This window comes from Podarcis tiliguerta (assembly GCF_965153285.1).
Source record: "Podarcis tiliguerta genome assembly, chromosome: 1".
Lineage (NCBI taxonomy): Eukaryota > Metazoa > Chordata > Lepidosauria > Squamata > Lacertidae > Podarcis > Podarcis tiliguerta.
This window is the reverse complement of record NC_139534.1, coordinates 90,192,895-90,213,305: the sequence shown is the minus strand read 5'-3', so window position 1 is coordinate 90,213,305 and position 20,411 is coordinate 90,192,895. Positions and strand designations below refer to the sequence as shown.

General features: G+C 43.0%; 1 protein-coding gene across 1 annotated transcript in view; it reads left to right on the top strand.

Annotated features, from left to right (window-relative positions):
- DPF3 (double PHD fingers 3) overlaps positions 1-19,114 on the top strand; it is a 183,791-nt gene extending 164,677 nt beyond the window's left edge. The window contains exons 9-11 of the mRNA XM_083398927.1: positions 9,129-9,241; positions 10,924-11,005; positions 13,948-19,114. Coding sequence (XP_083255053.1) covers positions 9,129-9,241; positions 10,924-11,005; positions 13,948-14,018 — 266 coding nt within the window. The 3' untranslated portion in view covers positions 14,019-19,114. The remainder of the gene's footprint in view (positions 1-9,128; positions 9,242-10,923; positions 11,006-13,947) is intronic.
- Positions 19,115-20,411: the final 1,297 nt, after the last annotated feature.

The window sequence follows — 20,411 nt, the reverse complement described above, 5'->3', positions numbered from 1 at the left end:
ACCACTCTTTAAGTTCAGGTTCTTTACATTTCCAAATCCCTTTGGAAATATATTTTTTTTTTATTTTAACATTTTTTATTTTAAAAGTCCCCATGAAAATTCAGCAACATTTTAATTTGAATTTATCCTAATATACACATTTTTGCAAAGCCATTTCCCCTTATACAATGCATTTTTGTATGCTATTTTCACTAGTATATACATTTTTATGCACACCACAAAATTGCATATTTTTGTACATGGTACTTGGCTGGAAAACTGCATGGCAAAATTTGGAGAAGTGCGAAGGATGGCTGTATTTCAGTTTGCATAGAAAAGCACAGATTTGTATTTCTTGGCCTTTCCCAGTCTTGCCTTTAATATGTTAAAGAAGCTTATTTATAGCAGATGAAAAGCCTGCTTCTCCCTCCTCTGATCTTTTAACAGTGCTGTAATGCCTATTTAAGTCATGTCCAGGAGAGAAGTTTCTTTGCTGCTTCTCTTGCTTTCTATGGCCATTCTTTTATCTGCATTTTATCCACCTGGCACCTGAATATACTTAAGATCTACTACAAAAAAACCAGTTCACTCCAATAGCAAACTCAGGTGGCAAGTGACAATAGAATTAGGGCCAAAATGGGGTCACTGAGAAACATCAGGGAGGTACCAGCATATCCAGAGCAACATCAAGGTTTGCAGAAATGTATGTGCGCGCACACACGCTCATAAGGGGACAGCCCAGTGAGGACTGACGATGCTCAGTAGTCTCAGAATGCCGGGTTTCAGATGGAAAAGAAAAATGGGAAAGGGGGAAGAGTGGAATGGCATATTGTAGAGGAGAACATAGCTGGCAGACTGGCTGGCTGGCTGGAGCCCTGAGCAGGAGCTGTGATGTTAGGATATGAGGATACATGCTAGCATTTTGAGCAGGTCTCACTTATAATATATAAACCACCAACAGTGATGTATGTAGTAGCAATATGAATCCTTCACTGGGATTCTTTTTTGTGTTTTCCTACAGTCATAATAGGTGGGAATCATCAGTTCAATCTATCTATAAAGTCAGATTCTGATTATCAACAAGTTAAATAATGAATGGCCCCTTGAATGTAACAAAAATGTCACTGTCTTAAAATCAGGTGACGAGCATGAAAATTGGGCTCTTCTCACTCAAATATAAAAGATCTTCATATGCTGTACATCGCATAATAGAAAACATAAAAATTTGTCACAAACCTTGCAAATTTCTACGTGACAAAACAATTGCCCCAAACTAAATCTGAGATTTCAAGAATTTTATGTGCAACAAAGAGATGCATTTTATTGGGTTTTCCAGTGAAAATATGGCCAAGATTCCTACCATGGAGTTCTAGTTTCATGTCCATAGTTGTTGAATACAGGGATCTTGCAATGGAAATCACAGTGGTTGATACAGAAATTGATAGTTGGTTGCATTTTGGCATGGAGCTGTGAGCAGTGTTGAGCTGTTTAAACCCTCCAACAGGGATGTCTTGGATAAAGATTTCTTAGAGCAGTAGTTTTCAACCAGTGTGCCTTGAATGGTGGTCAGGGTGGTCCTTCTCTCCCTCTTCTGATGCTTTCTCATGCCTTTGCCTTCCAAAGGCTTCCACAGCTGCTGCTGTTGTTGCAGCAGCCCTGCTGCTGCCTCCCATGCCGAGGTGCTGGCCTGACATTCACCTTTGGCTCGTCTCCCTTGGGCCACTAGGTCTGGGGGCATCCTCTGCCCAGGTTCCTGTGGGGCAGCATGAGGAGGCACCTTCCTGTGGGGCAGGTGGGAGAGCTCAGAGACCAGCAGCTGCCTGGAGGATTCCCAAGGAGAGGGGAGAAGAGAGGAGGCTGAGGGAACACTCTACAAGGGAGGGTTTTGAAAAGAGGTGAGGGGTTGCCAGCTCTGCAGGCAAGGGGTGACCTAACTGGGCTCCTGAGCCCCACAGGGGTGCCGCAGAAAGAATGCAGTTGGTCAAGGGAGCCACGGACTCAAAAAAGGTTGACAACCTCTGTCTTAAAGAATGTTGTCTTCTAGTTCTATATAGCAAAACTACTTTCTCCTAGGACTGACACATCATTTTATCAGGGGGTGCTGTGATGAGGAATCCTAGTTTAGCTCTGTCCTGAGCCTTCTTTATCTTTGCCTAGGTGTCAAAGTGAAGAACCCAGGTGTGATGCCTTGTTCCTTTAACTCTTCATCTGCTTTTGAGTTTTACTTCCTCTTTGACTCTCAGTTCAGTGAAAAGGAAGCTTGCCATGGCTGCTGAGCTCTAGCCAAAATTTATAATACATGTAACTCAGCAAAATGTATTTACATACAATGCATTTCTTTTTAAGCCTGAGTTTAAAATATAAACTGTAATTAAAACTTGAAAGATCACCAATCAGAACCTCCAACGAACCTCTTGCCACTTAAAGCTCAGCCAAATAGTCACTTTGGCGAGTATGAATGGAAAAGGAATGGCATAAGAATGAATCATGTTCACAATACATCCCTTTCTTCTGAGAGCTTAGTATGTCACTTTGTAATAGGAATTGATGTGCAGATGGTATAGTTAAGTAGCCATGATCAGGGAGATATTGATAGGATATATGAGGATAGTGCAGCTTATTATATAGGGAATGCCTGTCCGTAGTGAGTGATGTATTTGATTTGTGAGTATCTTTGTAAGTGTTGTGGTAGACACCTGTTTAATCTGAGATGTAAGAACAGCAAATCTGAACATTTGACCTATTTAAAATAAATTATCCTCTAACTTTAGACTTAGAAACTAACAAGCCTTTGAAAAGTTTGTTCTTTTTCTCCTTCAGATATGTAATGTCTTTCCCCCACACCATAGTGGGCCAGCAGAATGAACAGATTTAAGTGCTACACGATGGGATAGGTATATATGTATATAGTTTTAATTCTATCAATGTTTAATCGTTTTTAATGATTGTTTTTTCTTTGTTCTTATTGGTTCTTGTTTTTATCTGTAAGCTATTTTGTGTCCTGTCAGGGGAGAAGGCGGAGTATAAAATAATAATAATAATAATAATAATAATAATAATAATAATAACAACAACAACAACAACAACAACTGGTTGTGAGCAGTCCTCACAGGATCAGTTTGGTGCTGGGTGCTGGCAAGGAACAGGTCCAATAACTGCTCTTCATAATATAACTGGTAATTTCTAACACTATTAATAGAAAACCAGGGAATTTCTCATAACCAGAAGAAACTTTCATTATCTTTTCATCAAACCTTTGTGCGCTTAACTGCCTGTGAACTGTAAGCATCAACAACACATAAATTGAAAAAAACCCAATAACTTATTCTATAAATGGAAGCTGTCATCTATGATAAACAAATCTTCCCACTACAGTGTTTAGACTTTGACCAATCACTGACCAATTGTCCACCGAACTGGGTAAATATGATTTACCTCAAGAACAACTTGCAGACCTGCTGAGAGAGTAGCATTAAGTTTTCAAATCTGTCCTGTGGTTCAGGAACCCATAACTCTTTGAATTTGGGGTTAAATTTGCAATCAGGACCTGTACTTGTGGATTCTGTTTAGAAAACCACCACAAGTAGAAGAGAGAGAGTTCAGAGGAAAATAATACAGTCTGACCAGTGACTGTTAAAAGTAAACAAAAAAAATAAATGCACAAGTCTTCCAGAAACAACACTATATATCAGGAATATACATTGGGAACCTGGTACTATTCAAACATTATTGGGCTCCACCTCCAGTCGCCCCTGACCATTGGCCATGCTGAGTGGGGTGGAGGGGAGCTTTTATCTAGCAGAACCTGGAAGGCTACAGGTTCCCTTACTTCATGGTGTAGCATTTGTATCTTGATCCTGTAGTTGTTTACACAGAGTAAACTCCCGCCGAGTTCAGTGGGTTGTACACCTAGGTCATGAATTGCTTCCTGGAGTTTTAATTCTGAAACAAGAAGAGAGCTATCACTTTTAACACAATTAAATCCTGGGAAGTCAATTGGCCTACTTTTGGTAATGACTTTGTACTGTCCTTTAATTATTTGGCTATGACATTGCATTGGAGGCTGAGCTGGGAATGGTATTGTGTTGACTCTTAAATTGCACAAAGTGGTTTTTCATAACTTTAGTGTACACACCTGCAAGGCTTACACCGGAAACTATAGCCACCTTGTATCCTAGGGAAGCTGTTCTGTGATTACGTGCTCCTGGTTAGCTAGATGAAAGGCCTTATAGGTTGTCCTAGGAGAGGGGCCAGATCAGGGAAGGGCAGAGACGCAGCTTTTCAGCAACACTGAGCTTAGGAAGCTGCCAAGGCAAGGACAAGGATGTAAATGCTGAGATTTGTATTTGGAATGCTGGTTAGCCTAAACTGGGCCTTGAAGAAATAGGAGATTCCCATTGCCATCCACTGGGGGAGTGGCTTTGCCATCCAACATAAACCTGGTCCAACCAATTTTTGGTTACAGCTTGTGGCTCCATGAGTGTGGCTATGGAGAACCTTGGCTTAGCTCAGCCCAGTCCAGTGTAGCAGCAAAAAGGACCAGGGAGGAGCAAAGTGGCTGCATGCTGCATTCTGGAGGCTGCACATTCATTCATGTTAAACCAAGGTTTGTCTTAGTATGAAATGTGAATCAGGCCACACTCTGCTTTACTGTAGATGTGACCCATCAACCGTTGACCAATTAAAATCCATAATGGCCCTCAATTTCCAGTTACTCAAATGCTGAATATAGGGTGTACTAGTGAGAAGAAAATACCAACCTGGAGTGATATCCTGTCTTTACATTCTTTGAGTTTTCCTCCCTGAAGTCCACCTAGCCTAAGCACTGTCATGCAAGGCTAATCAGATGACGGAGCTACTGTCTTAGGTCCTATAGCTCCCCTCCTGGCCCACTTGGCACAACCTCATCTTTGTTGTAAGGAAAGCCATTTAGTAAAAGGGGGAGGGGTAGATATATTATATTTTTCTTAAGTAAATGGCCATTATTTTTTCCTGAAGTCATTAGGGTTGTTGTTTGGAGAGGCTATTGATTTGCTTTAAGATGTCTGGTTGCTGTGGCTGTGCATATGTGGCCACAATTAATCTTGTAGCGGAGAATTCGCTAATGAAGAAGCATAAATGAGCTGTGTTAAGGTCGTTAGTGGTCATTGGATGTCTGCATACAGCAATTGCTCCTGCCCTTAATGGCATTTCTGGTCATTAAGGTTTCACAATTAATGACAACCGCTCTTTTTAAATATGTCTGCGTGTTGGGAAGCAAGCTCTTCTTCAAGAATTCCATTTGTTTTCTCTCAGATGTGCCTGACTAACAGTATTCTTTTAGAAAGAAATCCCTTCACAAAAACCTCTGCTTTTTTTAATTCTGGGGCTGCTGTAAAGCAATGGTGAGATGACCAACGGAGATGATTGCAAGCTAGGAAATGGCTAATGGTTCTACTTCAGGGCTGGTTCTTCTTCAGAACAGTTGACTGTGATGAAGAGTTTACATTTTGCTGGAGATTCTGTATAAAGAATGTGCATGGGCCTTTGGTGAAAGAGGGCCAAGGCAGTAATTTTGAGATTCTTGTTATGGGATGCCTGCCAATGAGGGAGAAAGGACAGAAAGCACAGAAAGGAGAGCAAGATTGGGGAAACTTTAGGGTGGTTCTATCCATCCCCAGGTCATCCCCCAATTAGGACTCTTAAGCAAAACATTTCAAAAATTTCAAGGAAAGCAAACAAAGAATCTGAAGAAGGAAACATTTCTCATGGGGATGTCACACATCCTAAATCTCAGTCAGCTGAAATGACTAGATAAATTCTTGTTTGTTGTACTAGATAGTTGGACAGCTGGTAGAGAATTGAATATAATAATAAGGGAAGTGCCTCACTGAGATAGGAGGGGCCCTCCCCCCAAGTGTCTTTTCAAATGTCTCCCCTGCCTGTCCCACAACTGTAACATGTAAGTCTCAAGCATCTTTCTTTGTTTCAGATCAGTCACATGATATAATAAAAATAATAACAATAACCAGCACCAACAGACATGTATTTCTTGTCTCCCCATATAGTTATGGGTTGCAAGGCTCACAGATGATTATGAACCTTGTTGTAAATTCCAACACACATGCACACACACAGTTGTTAGTTCAGTGCTACTGTGTTTTGTGAGGGTTTCCTTTTTCCGCTCTTTTTTTTCTAATTTCGCTTGGTAGAAGTGAATTGTTCTACCAGGCAGACTTCCAATTAATCACCATGTGCTTGATCAGGGGACCCTACCCTGATTTCATCGACAAAAATATGCAGAATTACACCCTGAAGTATGTGTAATATCCTACTGCTATGGGTGACATAGCAGTTTTGCATTGTTGCGTTAAACTCATAAGCACCAAATTATACGTTACTTTTCTTCCCAAAATGTCTGGGGTGGGGAAGAGAGAGGGATCGGAGTTGCAACATATTGTGGGGCCTTAACCCTTCCCCTGCACGTGATGGCTTTGGTCCAAATCACTGTTCTCAGATCTCTTATCAGTTACAGAGATGAAACCATGCAGGCAACTTACATATATGCTTGTATGTTTTCCCTGTATGTGGCTAATGACAGCTCTGGTTTAGGGCTGGGGGGGTGCGTATTTGGATTAGTGTTGTACCATAGGATAGTGGGCGAGACTTTTTCCACACCTTGCCTCATTCCAACCTTCCATCACAGCTGCTTTTAGGAAAAGAAAATTATACAGGGAGATGCAATCACAGATCTCCCATTCAGTGTCTGGTTTAGCAATCAGGTCCACTGTTCTTTTACAATACAATAAGCTATGGGTACACAGGAATCACAGGGACGCGGGTGGCGCTGTGGGTTAAACCACAGAGCCTAGGACTTGCCGATCAGAAGGTCGGCGGTTCGAATCCCCGCGACGGGGTGAGCTCTCGTTGCTCGGTCCCTGCTCCTGCCCACCTAGCAGTTTGAAAGCATGTCAAAGTGCAAGTAGATAAATAGGTACCGCTCCGGCGGGAAGGTAAACAACATTTCCATGTGCTGCTCTGGTTCGCCAGAAGTGGCTTAGTCATGCTGGCCACATGACCTGGAAGCTGTACACCAGCTCCTCGGCCAATAAAGCGAGATGAGCGCCACAACCCCAGAGTCGGTCACAACTGGACTAATGGTCAGGGGTCCCTTTACCTTTACCTTACACAGGAATCAGTGGGACTCCTAACATGCAAAGTACATTCAAAACCTCATAGAACTGTCAAAATGAGTGGACATACCCAGACAAGTAGAAGAAGAGGGCTGGTTGAATGGCTAGACTTGAGAGGAACAAATGCAAGGTGGCACCACCAAAATAGCACATGCATGGTCATACTTGCAAACGGTTGTCTAGAATTGGCTGATCACAAGGCTGCTCACTAGCTCTCAAGTGCTCACCTTAGAAAATAGAATTTGTGGAGGGGAGACAACAAAAAGACAATAGAGGCTGTTATGTGGCCCAGAAGTGGTCTTTTGAGTTTGGTGGCTCTGCTTAGAGGCATAAACTAGATGTGATATGCAGTGGTGCTCATATTTCCCTTGACCTTTTTAAAGACCAAAAGCAGCCTTAGAAAGTGAGTCTGAACAAAGGAATGGTGGGTAGGAGGACATTCTCAATTCTTTTCCATCTGTCATTTCCCTCAGTCTTTTCCATTCCAGCAGCTGTTTCTCCACCTCTGTGGAAAAAGATACAGGTTCCTTTTGTCTCCTTCCCCATGAAAAGCAATGGGGGGAGCTGAGTAGAAAAATGGAAGAAGGTGAAAGGCTTAAACAGCCTCCCTCCAGCCCATGATCCTTGAACTTGGAGCCTCTTGAGTCTACTTGTGCTTTGCAGGAAATACTAAGGGACAATGCCCATGACAGCCAGCCACATTGAGACCAAATAACTTCAGAGCTGAGCCATTATCCCCTAGGAGTTCTTCAGAATCCTTTGAGAGACTGGAAGAAAAGAAAGGTGAATGCTGTCTAGCTGCAGCATTGTGCAGAAATACAACAAGAGGGAGGATCAATTCTTCGGGAATTTTCACTGCTCCTTGTTGCTGCTCCTTGTAACCACGTTCATTTTGAGCACAGCTCTTACGCCGATTGATTTTGTTCCAATCAAAAGTCATTTCGTCCCCACCCCTGCCCAATTGCTAACGGTTGCAAGTCTTAAGCCATGCAAATACTTGAAATGACAAGCTTTTCCTGTATGAAGCCACACGTACGTCCTTTGCTTACTTTTGCACATGTGCATTTTGGATGCATGTTAAAACCTGGGAATTGCTGAGACAGGGATGTAGAAGACTGCTTGTGAGAGATGAAGATTGCATATGTGTAGGCAAACCTTGGAGGGATGGGAGACGTGGTTGAGAAGGTGATTGTTGTCATTATCTCAGTGGTCTACTGTTGTCTTTCTTGTTTTGCAGAAGGAACACTGACCCTACCTTTGGTTTGTTTGTTTGTATTTCCCGCCTCCCCTCCAGAACCCCCCATTGCTGATCCTGCTACCGTAGTCCTGCTGTTTTGCAAAGCTGGAATCGACACGCATGTAGGGGAGGGGGCCAGAGTCCCGGCAGCTGTCCCCAGTAGATGTGACTGTTATGCTAGCTTTCCTTCGTTTATTCCTCTTGTAGGTTATTTTTGGTTCTGGGGGTCGTTGGGAGGTGTCTTTTTTTCTTTTGTTTGTTTGATCCTGAAAGGTTAGCTGTGCAGTTTGGTTTCTTCTGTGCGAACCAACCTTGGGAGTGCAGAGCTCTTAAAAATACAAATTTCTATTGCAGCCGCAAGTTTCAAATTGGTCTCCAAGCGAGGTGGTGGGCAAAGCCCACAATGATTCATTTGGAAGAGGGAGGTGCTTTTTGTTCCTTCCTTTCACTCTCCTTGTTTTTGTAAAAGAGGAAAAAGAAGAAAAAGCCCACAATGTTTTTAAGAGCTCTGAATAAAACTGCTTTGCCAGTGGGGAAGCGGGAAGGGATGACTTTGGTTTTTCTTGTGCCCGGCAGCAAAAGGGTTAATGCCTGCTTTCCTCTTTGATATCCATTAGTTTGGAGCCCATGTTGTGATTGGTCCATGTCCATGTGTGTTTTGTTCCTGAACTTTATGACTTTGATTAAAGGAGCAATCCAAGGTGCGCCTGACTAAGGGTGGACATTTGCCATTTCTCCAGGTCACCCAACCTGCTTGCAGTTCACAGCAAACATGACTGAGGCTGTCAAAACCTATCAGTGGCAGTGCATTGAATGCAAATCCTGCAGCCTCTGTGGGACGTCTGAGAATGATGTAAGTTCATCTTCATTACCGGTATCGAGATTAGCAACTTAGTTTAAAGGCTATAAGTTCATTTGTAATGTTCATTCATTTAAATCGCAGCACTTTCCGCAAGCAGAAGATAGCCTTTTCTATGATCTATAATGTTTTGGTGCGCACACATGCTCTCTCTCTTCCCTGCCCCATTGGTTTTAACTATTATACAGGATCATTTAAGATGCTAACACTTGGTTCTTTAGTAAAATGTTTGGAAATCTCAGATCTGAAGATGGATTTTTTACCTTTCTTCCTCCCCCTCCTGATACCACTGGTGTCATTTGTCTTAAGTAGGTTGCTGAATTTCCCACCTGGTCTAATTTGCTGTTTTGTTTAGTTTTGCTTAATTAAAAAAAAATAGTTATTTATTTTAAAAAACCTGACCACTCATATAAAAATCAAGATGGTGCACAACAATATAAGGAGGTTGTTGTAAAGCAAAAGAGACCATAAATAAAATATTGAATAATCATTAAAAATGACGGGCTCATCTTGAGAAAATGCGCACAGCCTGTTGGTGTTAAAGGGTCTTCAAGAGATGGCTGAAAATTAGCAGTGAGGATGCCTGCTGTATCTCTGCTGCAGAAGTGGCTCAAAAGGTGGGATAGAGCCACTGTCCTAGCTTACTGGAAGGGAGAGGGGCAGGAGAGAGTGGGTGGGAAGGTTGGTGTAGTGCAAACTCACCTGGAGGAATGCTGGATTAACTCCTCAGGTGCATTTGCATCATGCCAACCTTCCCATAGGGGCTCGGGTGGCGCTGTGGTCTAAACCACAGAGCCTAGGGCTTGCTGATCAGAAGGTTGGCTGTTCGAATCCCCACGACAGGATGAGCTCCCATTGCTCAGTCCCTGCTCCTGCCAACCTAGCAGATCGAAAGCACGTCAAAGTGCAAGTAGATAAATAGGGACCGCTCCAGCGGGAAGGTAAACGCCGTTTCCGTGCGCTGCTCTGGTTCGCCGGAAGCGGCTTAGTCATTCTGGCCACATGACCTGGAAGCTGTACGCTGGCTCCCTTGGCCAATAAAGCGAGATGAGCGCCACAACCCCAGAGTCGGCCACAACTGCACCTAACGGTCAGGGGTCCCTTTGCCTTTATTAACCTTCCCATTGCCTTGCCACTCCTTCGTCATGTTAAGCAACAGTGACCCACATAGCAGTTCTGCTCCACCTGGCAAGCAGCTTCTCTTGGCACTGGAGATTTTAAGCATCTTTCCAAGATAATAACAGGCAACAACAATAATAAAAAAACAGAAAATAAGCTGCTTACACAAGCCCCTCTTGTTTTAGCAAGGAAACTTTGCTTTTTTTATGCAAGAGCTACAAGAAGCCCTTCTATCTGTGTGTGTTGATGCTGCTGTTAGGCCATGCCCTGAGCAAAATGAGAGTTTCCCCCCGCCATTTGAAATACAAGTTGCAACATGCATGCCAGCTATGTCCAGAAATCCTGCCTGTGGAAAAGTGAGAACAGAGTGACAGCCATTTCAGAAAGCAAGAGGGATGCTCCTGTCTCTATCTGCATTCATATATGTTCTCTGTTGTCTTCTCGCCACAACTTCATATTTATAGTACCACAATGCACCCATTTATGGGATATTTTCAGCTGCTATGACTAATCTAATGTCCGTCTTCTTCTCTTTCCTCCTAACAATCTTGGATCAGGACCAGCTTCTCTTCTGTGATGACTGTGACCGTGGCTATCACATGTATTGCTTAAACCCACCAGTCTCTGAACCTCCTGAAGGTAACATTGCTTGGAATCTACCCTATTGTTACTGTTTGCTACTGTTATTAAATATTTCTGTCCCTTTTCTCTGCTCAGAGAGCACTCAGGGTACCATTTCCAACTTTATTTATTTATTAAATTTGTATACCACCCTTCATCCAAAGATCACAGGGCAGTTCACAACAGAAAAATACAAAATGGAAAACACAATACACAGTAAAACGAAAGCAAAACCAAAACCAATCCATAAACCCCCTCCAATACTTAAAAGGCCATAGAATGTTAATCAGCCAAGTGTCTGGTTGAAGAGAAAATGTTTTTGCCTAGCGCCTAAAGATATGTAATGAAGGTGCCAGATGAGCCTCCTTGGGGAGAGCATTCCACAAACAGGGAGCCACCACAGAAAAGGCCCGTTCCCATGTTGCCAAAATATGGAACAACGTAAAGACGTTTTCAAGATATGGAAAAAGGTAAAGCAGTCATTGTTGTAGATCATGCTGTGTATGTGCAATTACAAAACGTGGCTTTGCCAAAGGATTCACAAATACTAATGCAAACTCCTTGCACATCAAATAGAATTTGCACCAGCAGATGAGTTCAGTTGACTTATAACTTGCTTTGCAAGCATTTTAGAAGCCTACACTAACAAAAGTAACACAAACCAATGGGTGGTTTCTTGACTTAGAAAACATGACTGTTCATGAAACCTACTTACATTTAGAGGTGTACACCTGCTTCAGATGAAACCTAAATCACAAACTGAATCAGCATGCGTTGGAGAGGTTTGGACCTTGTCTGAAACAGAGCAAGTCTTCTCCAAAGCAATTCATGGCAAATTTGGGTTGCTCCTGAAGTTGCAAGGGTACTTGGAGCAGTGTTTCTCAAACTTGGGTCCCCAGCTGTTGTTGGACTACAACTTCCATCATCCATAGCTGGCAAGACCCGTGGTCAGGGATGATGGGAGCTGGGGACCAAAGTTAGAGAAACACTGACTTAGAGTCTCAGGTGTTGAAAATTGATGCATATTTAGCAGCAGAGAGAAGTAGGCATTTGCAAATCATGGTTCTTTCTGGTATTGTTAAAGACGAGTAACCAGAAGCAATCTCCACTTTTCCACCTACTGTAGAATTATGTCATGATGAAACAACATCTCCTGAAACTGATAGGTCTACAAGCAGGCATATGTAACCTCTCCTTTGTTGTATTAGGTCGCCTTAGGCCAGGAACAAGCTAGATATTGTTGGACAACAACTTCTACAGTCCCTGGCCATGCTGGCTGGGTCTGATGCAGATTGGAGTCTGACAACATTTGGGAGGGCCACAGGTCCCCCAACCCTGGCTTAGGCCAATAGCACAAAGCTCAGTGTTAAATGGTGCTTTATTACAGCAGCATAAGCAGACAAGAAAACTGCTTCTTACTTCCTGCCCCCTAGTTACTCATTTTAACAGCTGCCTTATTGACTCTGCTACACACTCGGGTCAAACTTTGCTTTCCTTCAAAGATTTGGAACAAGTGATGGTTTTTGGAAATAATCTCTAATGTTGTGACTATAGGTCAGCACTTACCTAGTTGTGATGCAAACAAATTTATGCAGGCAGGAACAGGCTAATGGGAATCCTCATTGTGGTGTTACTGAAAATATTCCCCATAGATAGATAGATAGATAGGAAGCTGCTGTGTCTGTGTGTGTGTGTGTGTGTGTGTGTGTGTGTGTGTGTTTGTGGTGACTTAAACAGAAGCTAAGGAATGATTTTCCAGATTGTGTAATGAGGCCCATGCCTGTGCCATGGGAAATCAACCAGTTAACTAAATAATTAAATGTGTTATGCGAGTCCAAAATCCTACCTCACAGAGTCAACTGCCTGCCAGATCTCTACATAGTTAACTTCCTTCTGATCAGCCTCATAGGGAAGTGGGGGACAGAAGTAATTTTGACACATCTTCAACTATCCATCTGTTTATTAGGCTGAATAAAATACAATTTAGTGAAACCACCCAAATGGAAAGGTATTGTATATTTGGCAAACACAACTGCCACTCACTAGGCACACTGTATGCAATACATCACTGTATCCCCCTTGTTTATACAGTGGTACCTCAGGTTAAGAACTTAATTCGTTCTGGAGGTCTGTTCTTAACCTGAAACTGTTCTTAACCTGAAGCACCACTTTAGCTAATGGGGCCTCCCTCTGCCGCCGCACAATTTCTGTTCTCATCCTGAAGCAAAGTTCTTAACCCGAGGTAATATTTCTGGGTTAGCAGAGTCTGTAACCTGAAGCATATGTAACCTGAAGCATATGTAACCCCATTTGGTGCTGCATTCCACTGCAAAGTGGGAGAGAGCAGGCACTGTAACCTTCCAACAGCTTGACTTCACCCCCAAAGGCACACTCCTCCACTGGCTCCAGAGATGAATGGATGCCAGCCTTGTCTTTATCACACAACTGTGACAAACATCACTGTAATTAGTTGTAGTTGTGTAGTGCTTTAAAGATTGCTTTTAAAAAACTCTAATGCAGGTATGTGTACCTGCACTCATGCGCAGACACAGAGATGTGCGTAGCATATTTCAGATTAGAGTGTGTACCCACGTAATTTTTTTAAAAAAGGATTGTACCACCTCAGAGTGGTGGAAGGATGGGTGCCAACCAAAACTGATGCTTCCAGTGGGGAAACATCTGAAGAACTCCTGCATCTTTTGTCATTTGGTCCTTAATATAAAATATATATAGCCTGTCCATATAGCATGCACACACAGAGGAATATGCATATTTGTGATCACACATGTGGATCCGCATGTCCTGCAAATGTTTTACCTGTAGGAAATGTGTGACATACAAATTGGTCCTCTTGTGTAGTGCGGTTTAAATAGCTTTCCCACTTCTTCTGCCTGACACTGATTGATGTGCCCCAGGACCACTCACTGATCTGATGGTTTTATTACTGTATTTATTTATAGGGAGTTGGAGTTGTCATTTGTGCCGAGAACTTCTCCGAGAGAGAGCATCTGCCTTCTGCTTCCAGCCCTAGAAGAGTCTCCGTGGACCAGGACTGGGCTTGTTCCTGGACTTTTGGCACCAGCACACAACTGTCACCCGCCACCTAAGGATATGTGTCACTACAAACACACCTGTACACACATGAAAGAGAATGGACATTCAAAGAAATTTCTGTGGTATTTGCTGTCCAAGTGTAGATTTCACAAATCTCGTACCTCCTGGGTTCTACTAGAAGGAACACACATGGTTTGTTTGTTTTTTATGTTTCCCTTCCCCACTGCAGTGCATGATTGCAGATATGCCGTAATAGATTCACATGTGTTATGATAATAGCAAAGCAGGGAACTGTTGTAACTGTTTGTATTTAGGCATTTAAACTGTGTGGCATTGTGCTTTTTGTTTGATCTGTTGTTCCCCCCACTCTAGCACCCCAAGAGAAATGCCAGTGTCATCTCCACATCCGTCCTTGATGCAGAGCTGTGGTGAAGATATTGAGAAGTATCATTCGCTGCAGGTGTCTTAGAGCAGGGGTCAGCAGCCTTTTTCAGCAGGGGGCCGGTCCACCATCCCTCAGAGCTTGTGGGGGGCCGGACTATATTTTCTGGGGGGAAATGAACGAATTCCTATGCCCTACAAATAACCCAGAGATGCATTTTAAATAAAAGCATACATTCTATTCATGTAAAAACACCAGGCAGGCCCCACAAATAACCCAGAGATGCAGTTTAAATAAAAGGACACATTCTACTCATGTAAAACCATGCTGATTCCCGGACCATCCATGGGCCAGATTGAGAAGGCGATTGGGCTGCATCGGGCCATTGGGCCTTAGGTTGCCTAGCCCTGTCTTAGAGGAACTTCCCCTTCACAAGCACACTTTTAGATGTAGAGGACCTTCAAAGGATACAACAGCTCAATTCTTTCCTAGTCATTAACAGTAAGGCCCAAGCTACATGTTGGGTCCTACCAGTCCAAGTCGTCTCAACTCTCTGGTCACAGGTATGTGGAGATGGGGAACCTGTAACACTCCAGATGTTGTTTTTGACACCATCCCTAACTGTTGGCCATGCCGTCAGCCTCCTGTTTTACATGGGGTTGAAATAGATCTGAGCAGGTGGGAAAATTCAGCCCTGGGGTCCAAATATCGCTCTCCAGGTTGCTCAGAATTTCCCCCAAGCCACATCCCATCACTGTCCCTACTCCACACACTGCTCAAAGCTCTTTTGCCTGGCTGGAATTTGTCCTTCACTGTGATAATGCCTCTCGCTTGCTGGGGTGGAGAAGGGTGTGTGTGCTTGTTTGTGTGTGAGGAAGCCTCTGGTTTTGCATTTGCATCTGTCGCTCTACCCATCTGTTTGCCTTTGGTCTCCCCCACCTCTGGCATGCGTCCTTGGGAAAGTTAGCCACAAGGAAATGCTGTCCTCAAGCTGGAAAAGTCCCACCACCCTCCTGTTCGAACACATTGACCTGCCAACATTTAAGTTGGGCCAAAGGACACTGTTTCTTCAGGCCTGATCAGAAGACTTAAAATGGGAGCAGCACATGTGCTTAGGGTAGAGCACCCAACATCCCGTGGCTGTGTGCATGATCCATAGGAAGTTTTCTTATGCAAAGCCAGACCATTGATTCAGCTAGCTCAAGTGTTGTCTACGGCAAATGGCAGTTCTCCAGGTTTCAGACAAGAGTCTTTCCCTGAATCCCCAGCCCTACGTGGAAAAGACAAGGATTGAACCCAAGTTCAGCCTTTTGAATGCGCTCCACCTCTGCAGCATCACTAGTCCAGGTTAAGCATGTTTAAGTATCACAGATTTAAGCCCATGCTTAACTCTCTTCCATCTAAATCAATGGCTATGTGCAGTTCTTAGGAGCATGGTCCAGCCAAAATTTCCTCTAGGACATTTTAAAGTGTTTAAAGCAGGGGCTGGGGCTGTAGCTAAGTGGTAAAACATCTGCTCTTCATGCAGAAGCTCTATGGTTCAATCCCTGGCATCTTCAGGTAGGGTTGAGATAGACCCTTGCTGAGTCAGGGTTGGGATAGACCCTGCTGAGTCAGTGTAGACAATGGACCAATGGTCTGATTCTGGATAAGGCAGCTTCCGATATTACTATATATTTTCCAAAACACTAAGAGACTTGGAACTCAGAATGTCAGCCCTTTCCTTGAACCTGCAGATTTTAGTAACTGCTTAAAGGACTCTCCAGTGTAGAGATGAGGGCGCACAGCTAGTATCCTCATGGTGGTGCCCTGATCCAGCAGCAACTGCACATCTGCTGTAGCAGCTGCACTCGGGTGGCAGTCAGCCCCAGGGAAGGTGCTGCAGGAGCAGCAGAACCCCTTGCTAAAGCGAAAAATCTAGAGTCTGGTGTTCCTGTAGATTTGAATGGAGGATTTGCTTGATTCACGAAAATATAAAATGGCCATTACAACACATTTCCCTCCCTAAAAGAAGACCTGGAAATGTTCTAGATGCTGTGTTCAAAACAAAAGAGAAGTGAACCTAAGATGGTTGTAGTGTCCTACATCTCTTCTGTGGACCCTAGGTCTCTACCAATCATTATTTAAGATGTCTACAGAATACATTGTGATTGTCAAGATATCCTTGAGCCTCCAGTTGCAAGAAGCTGGAAGATGACGTGGAGTCCTTCATTCTATAAGCACCTGCTTTCTTGTAGCTTTATTTTGAAGGATCCAGTACTGGCACAGTGGGAGACAGGGCACTAAGCTGTTTATAACATTGACCTGTGGTTGTCTGAATGTCCTTATGATTGACACATTGTGTTTGACCCTTTTTCTTTCATTTGATTTTAGAGAAAGAATGGCTGTATGTAGATGCATAAATTGTATACGTTCCATAACTAATTTGTTGTAATATGCCAGGGGAAACTACTCAAAATTGCCATTTGCTTTGGTTCAAGGCCACCATTTAAGGTAAAGAAGCAAGTAGGCTTTATTTTCAGAAAAGTGCAGGCCGCCATGTTTTAAAAGAAAACTCCAGCAAGGACAGAATCCTAATACTTCTCTTTGGGCCAGCTGCTAACAGTCACAAAGGAGCGTGCTCATTTTTTAGTTTCACCAGGCTCTTCCTCAAACTTGATCTTAAACGAAACAAAAGTGGGTGGGTGGGTGGGTGGGGGGAATGTTGCTGGTAAAACGTTTTGCAATATGCAATATAAAATAGATTTTCTAGAATCTATTTTAAAGTGCCATAACCCACTACTCAGAAATAAGGGTGCAATCCAGCCAAGGTTGACCACTTTTATGCCCCATAGATTTCAGCTATGACTTTGCTTATTTCTGCCATAGAAAGCAATGAGACTTAGAGCCTAAATCTTGATTCGAAAGTAAACCCCACCGAAGGGACTTGCTCCCCAAGAATCATGCATCAGATTTCAATCATAAAAAGTTTAATTTTGGCTGGCTGGCTCTGTAAGTGTTATCATTTGCTATCACTGTGTATGAACTACAGCACTGTTTTAGCACTAACTAAGTTGGCATAACTGCAGCTTCCATCCCATCAGCTTCTATTACCAGATGTGGTGTTACGCACAGTGACTGTATGGCCCAGTATTGCCCAGAGGGAGCGAGACTGAGATGACAGTTCAGTCACCATGGGGTTGAAATGTGTCATCTGAGTTGATACAACGCTATGCAGCTAAAATTAAGTAGTAACCTTTGGGAAATGGGACTGCAGCAGGATGGATGTGCCCAGAATATGAGTCTTGTGCCAGAGCAATCCATCCTGGACACTGTTGCTGCTACACATTTCTGTAAACTCAGTACATCAACTTACAGTACTCGGGAGTAAGTTGCTCTGAAATAATTGGATTTGCTTTCAATTATATTGTGTTTAAGATCAAGGGATGGGGTGAACAGTGTTATCTTGAAATGCCAATGCAACTATGTACATTTTAGTTAATCCCTTTGCTGAGTAATGCTCTGAGTAGCACTGAGCCTTCATAGCAAGGCAAGAAACTGATTTGGCAGTTTTTAGGGTCAGGGAAAAGGAGAAAAAAGGCAAATGGAAGAAAGACCATCTGCTCACAGAACAAATCCATCTGCGGAATGGGAGGAGGCAATTTTGAGGTTTTCACCCTTCCCTGCAGCCCCTGTGCTCCCCTAAACATGTTTTGGAGAGCAGATTAAGGAGGGCCCTGGAAGGTGGCAGGGGATAGGGAATGGTCAGGGGAAATTTTCCCCACCCCTCATTCTACTGATGAATCCCACCATTGGATACCTCCCATAAGGAACTGCAAGAATGGAACCCAAGGAGGCATTTAAAATCATGTCTCTCTTGGCCCTAAAAGTTGTCTGAAATGACAAAAGCATTGTTTTTTTATGAACTCGAAGCAGTCCATGGAATGCAGAATGGCAAGCAGGGGAGTTATAAATCTTGTGTTTGCCATGTGTCACTAATGTGGAGGGGGAGGATATTTGCAGGAAAGGATCAGCTGGCAGGTGGAGGTTCTTAACAGTGAGGACCTCTCCATCATGCCCATTCATGATGATTTGCACTGGGTGGCCTCGCTTTTAATAGGCTTTGCACCTGCAAAAGTTTTGCAGCAGACATCCCATTTAGTTTCCTATCTGTGCATGTCCCCAGGCTTCCCACTGAAATCCTGCAGCTTTTTCCACAACAAATGTCCCACTTCTGTTGTGCTGTACCTCAAGGGTGCCCCTCTAGATGGCAAATAACTAATAAAGCAGAATGTTGTGTGAGTGATACAGTATACAGCCACCACTAATGCACTGTTGTTGTGTCAACTGACATGTTGCAGAGCACACCTGCAACACGTCTCCCCAGCTAATTGGGAGGAGCCCTGGGAAGAATAGAATACCCTTCTCTGCCCACTATTTCTCCTTTACAAATTCCATCCCATTCCTTATTACTGTTAACAAGCAAATGCCTGGGCAATTTGTTTGCTGAAGTAATGGGTAGCTCCACTGGGATCAATGGAAGTCAGATAGGAAGATGGCCGAGGCTGCATTTGGGAAAATATGCACTCTTTGAAGCTTCTCTGTAAAATGAATCGCCTGAGCATTTAAATGTACATTGTCAAAAGAAGTATCACTTGACGTTATTGCCACCACCTCCTCAACAAATTAAAACACAATGAATTATAAAAAAACGGAATTGTTTTTTCTTGTTTGCATTGTCTGTAACCTTTTGTATTTTTAAATTCATTATGATGAGATTAGAGCACATAGCAAGTTGCACATTTATATACCCGGACTCATACGTATGATGCAACCAAGTTCTGCAAAGGACAAGAGAACCATTTAGAGCCATCAAAAACTTTGTCTGCTGTTAGATCACAAGAAAATGCATTATTATTCCTCATATTCTCTTGCACTGAGAATTGTTTGGGCCCCAAATGGAAGCACTGGAAGCAAAACACATGAGTTATGAAACCCATTAAATGGAAATCTGAGCAGGCTAAGCCAACCCAAATTAAGGTTGTGATCCTACACAAATACTTAGTTGTAAGCCCCATTGATTTTAATAGGACTCATTGCTGTAAAAGTATGACCAGGACCGTAGGCAATTCAAGTCTAAGATTTCACGTGCCAGCAAATAAAATGCTCCGGTGTTAATATATTGTTAGCTGCTATACCAACATTTTAAAATAACAAGAAGTGCATTGCAAGTGCATTAAAATGGCCTTGTATGTAGATAAGTTTATATGAGTGGGTCTTATGGAGAAACCATGTATTATGTGTCTGTTTGGTTTTTGTGTACCATTGTGAGCAGCACTCAAAGCACTAGCTTTTTGCAAGCACAGAGAGAACGATCTGTGCCAAGTTTGGTGTGTGACATCTGCATCTGCACAATCAACTCCATGCATGGCAGGGAAGGAAAAGTCAATGCAACCTGACCAAAAACGCCAGAGAGACCCATGAGAATTGGCTCCGAGTTGCAAGACTTTTCGATTAAAGTGTTGTTCCAGGAACTTCATGCTGAGCATTCAAAGCACCTTTCAAGGGTAATGAAAAACTAGATGTGGGTTCAGTCAAGGCTTGGGTTGATTGGCTGTGTGTTTCTCTGTTCTGGTGAGAGCAGAATAGGAAGCTGGAGTGAGGACTGGCAGGCAGCCAAACCTTGTCTTCAGCAGTGATATAATTACTAATAATGACCTCAAGCCCAGTCAGCTAGTTAAATGGCTTTTCAGGACAGGCACCAACTTAAAGTCTGGTTTATAGGCAGGATAAACTGAATCTTTGGGGTACATGAAAACTGTTGTGCTTAGGTCCTCCTCCTCCTTAGGTCCAGGAGAGAGATCAACATCCTCAGGCTACAAGGCTAACTATATATTTAAGATCAAATTTAAATTGTTGTTATTAAAACATTTAATTAGAAAGCGACTTAAAAATTCTTAAAATGTGCCCATATGTATGTCTGTGTCAAGAGATTTAGAAAATGGAATA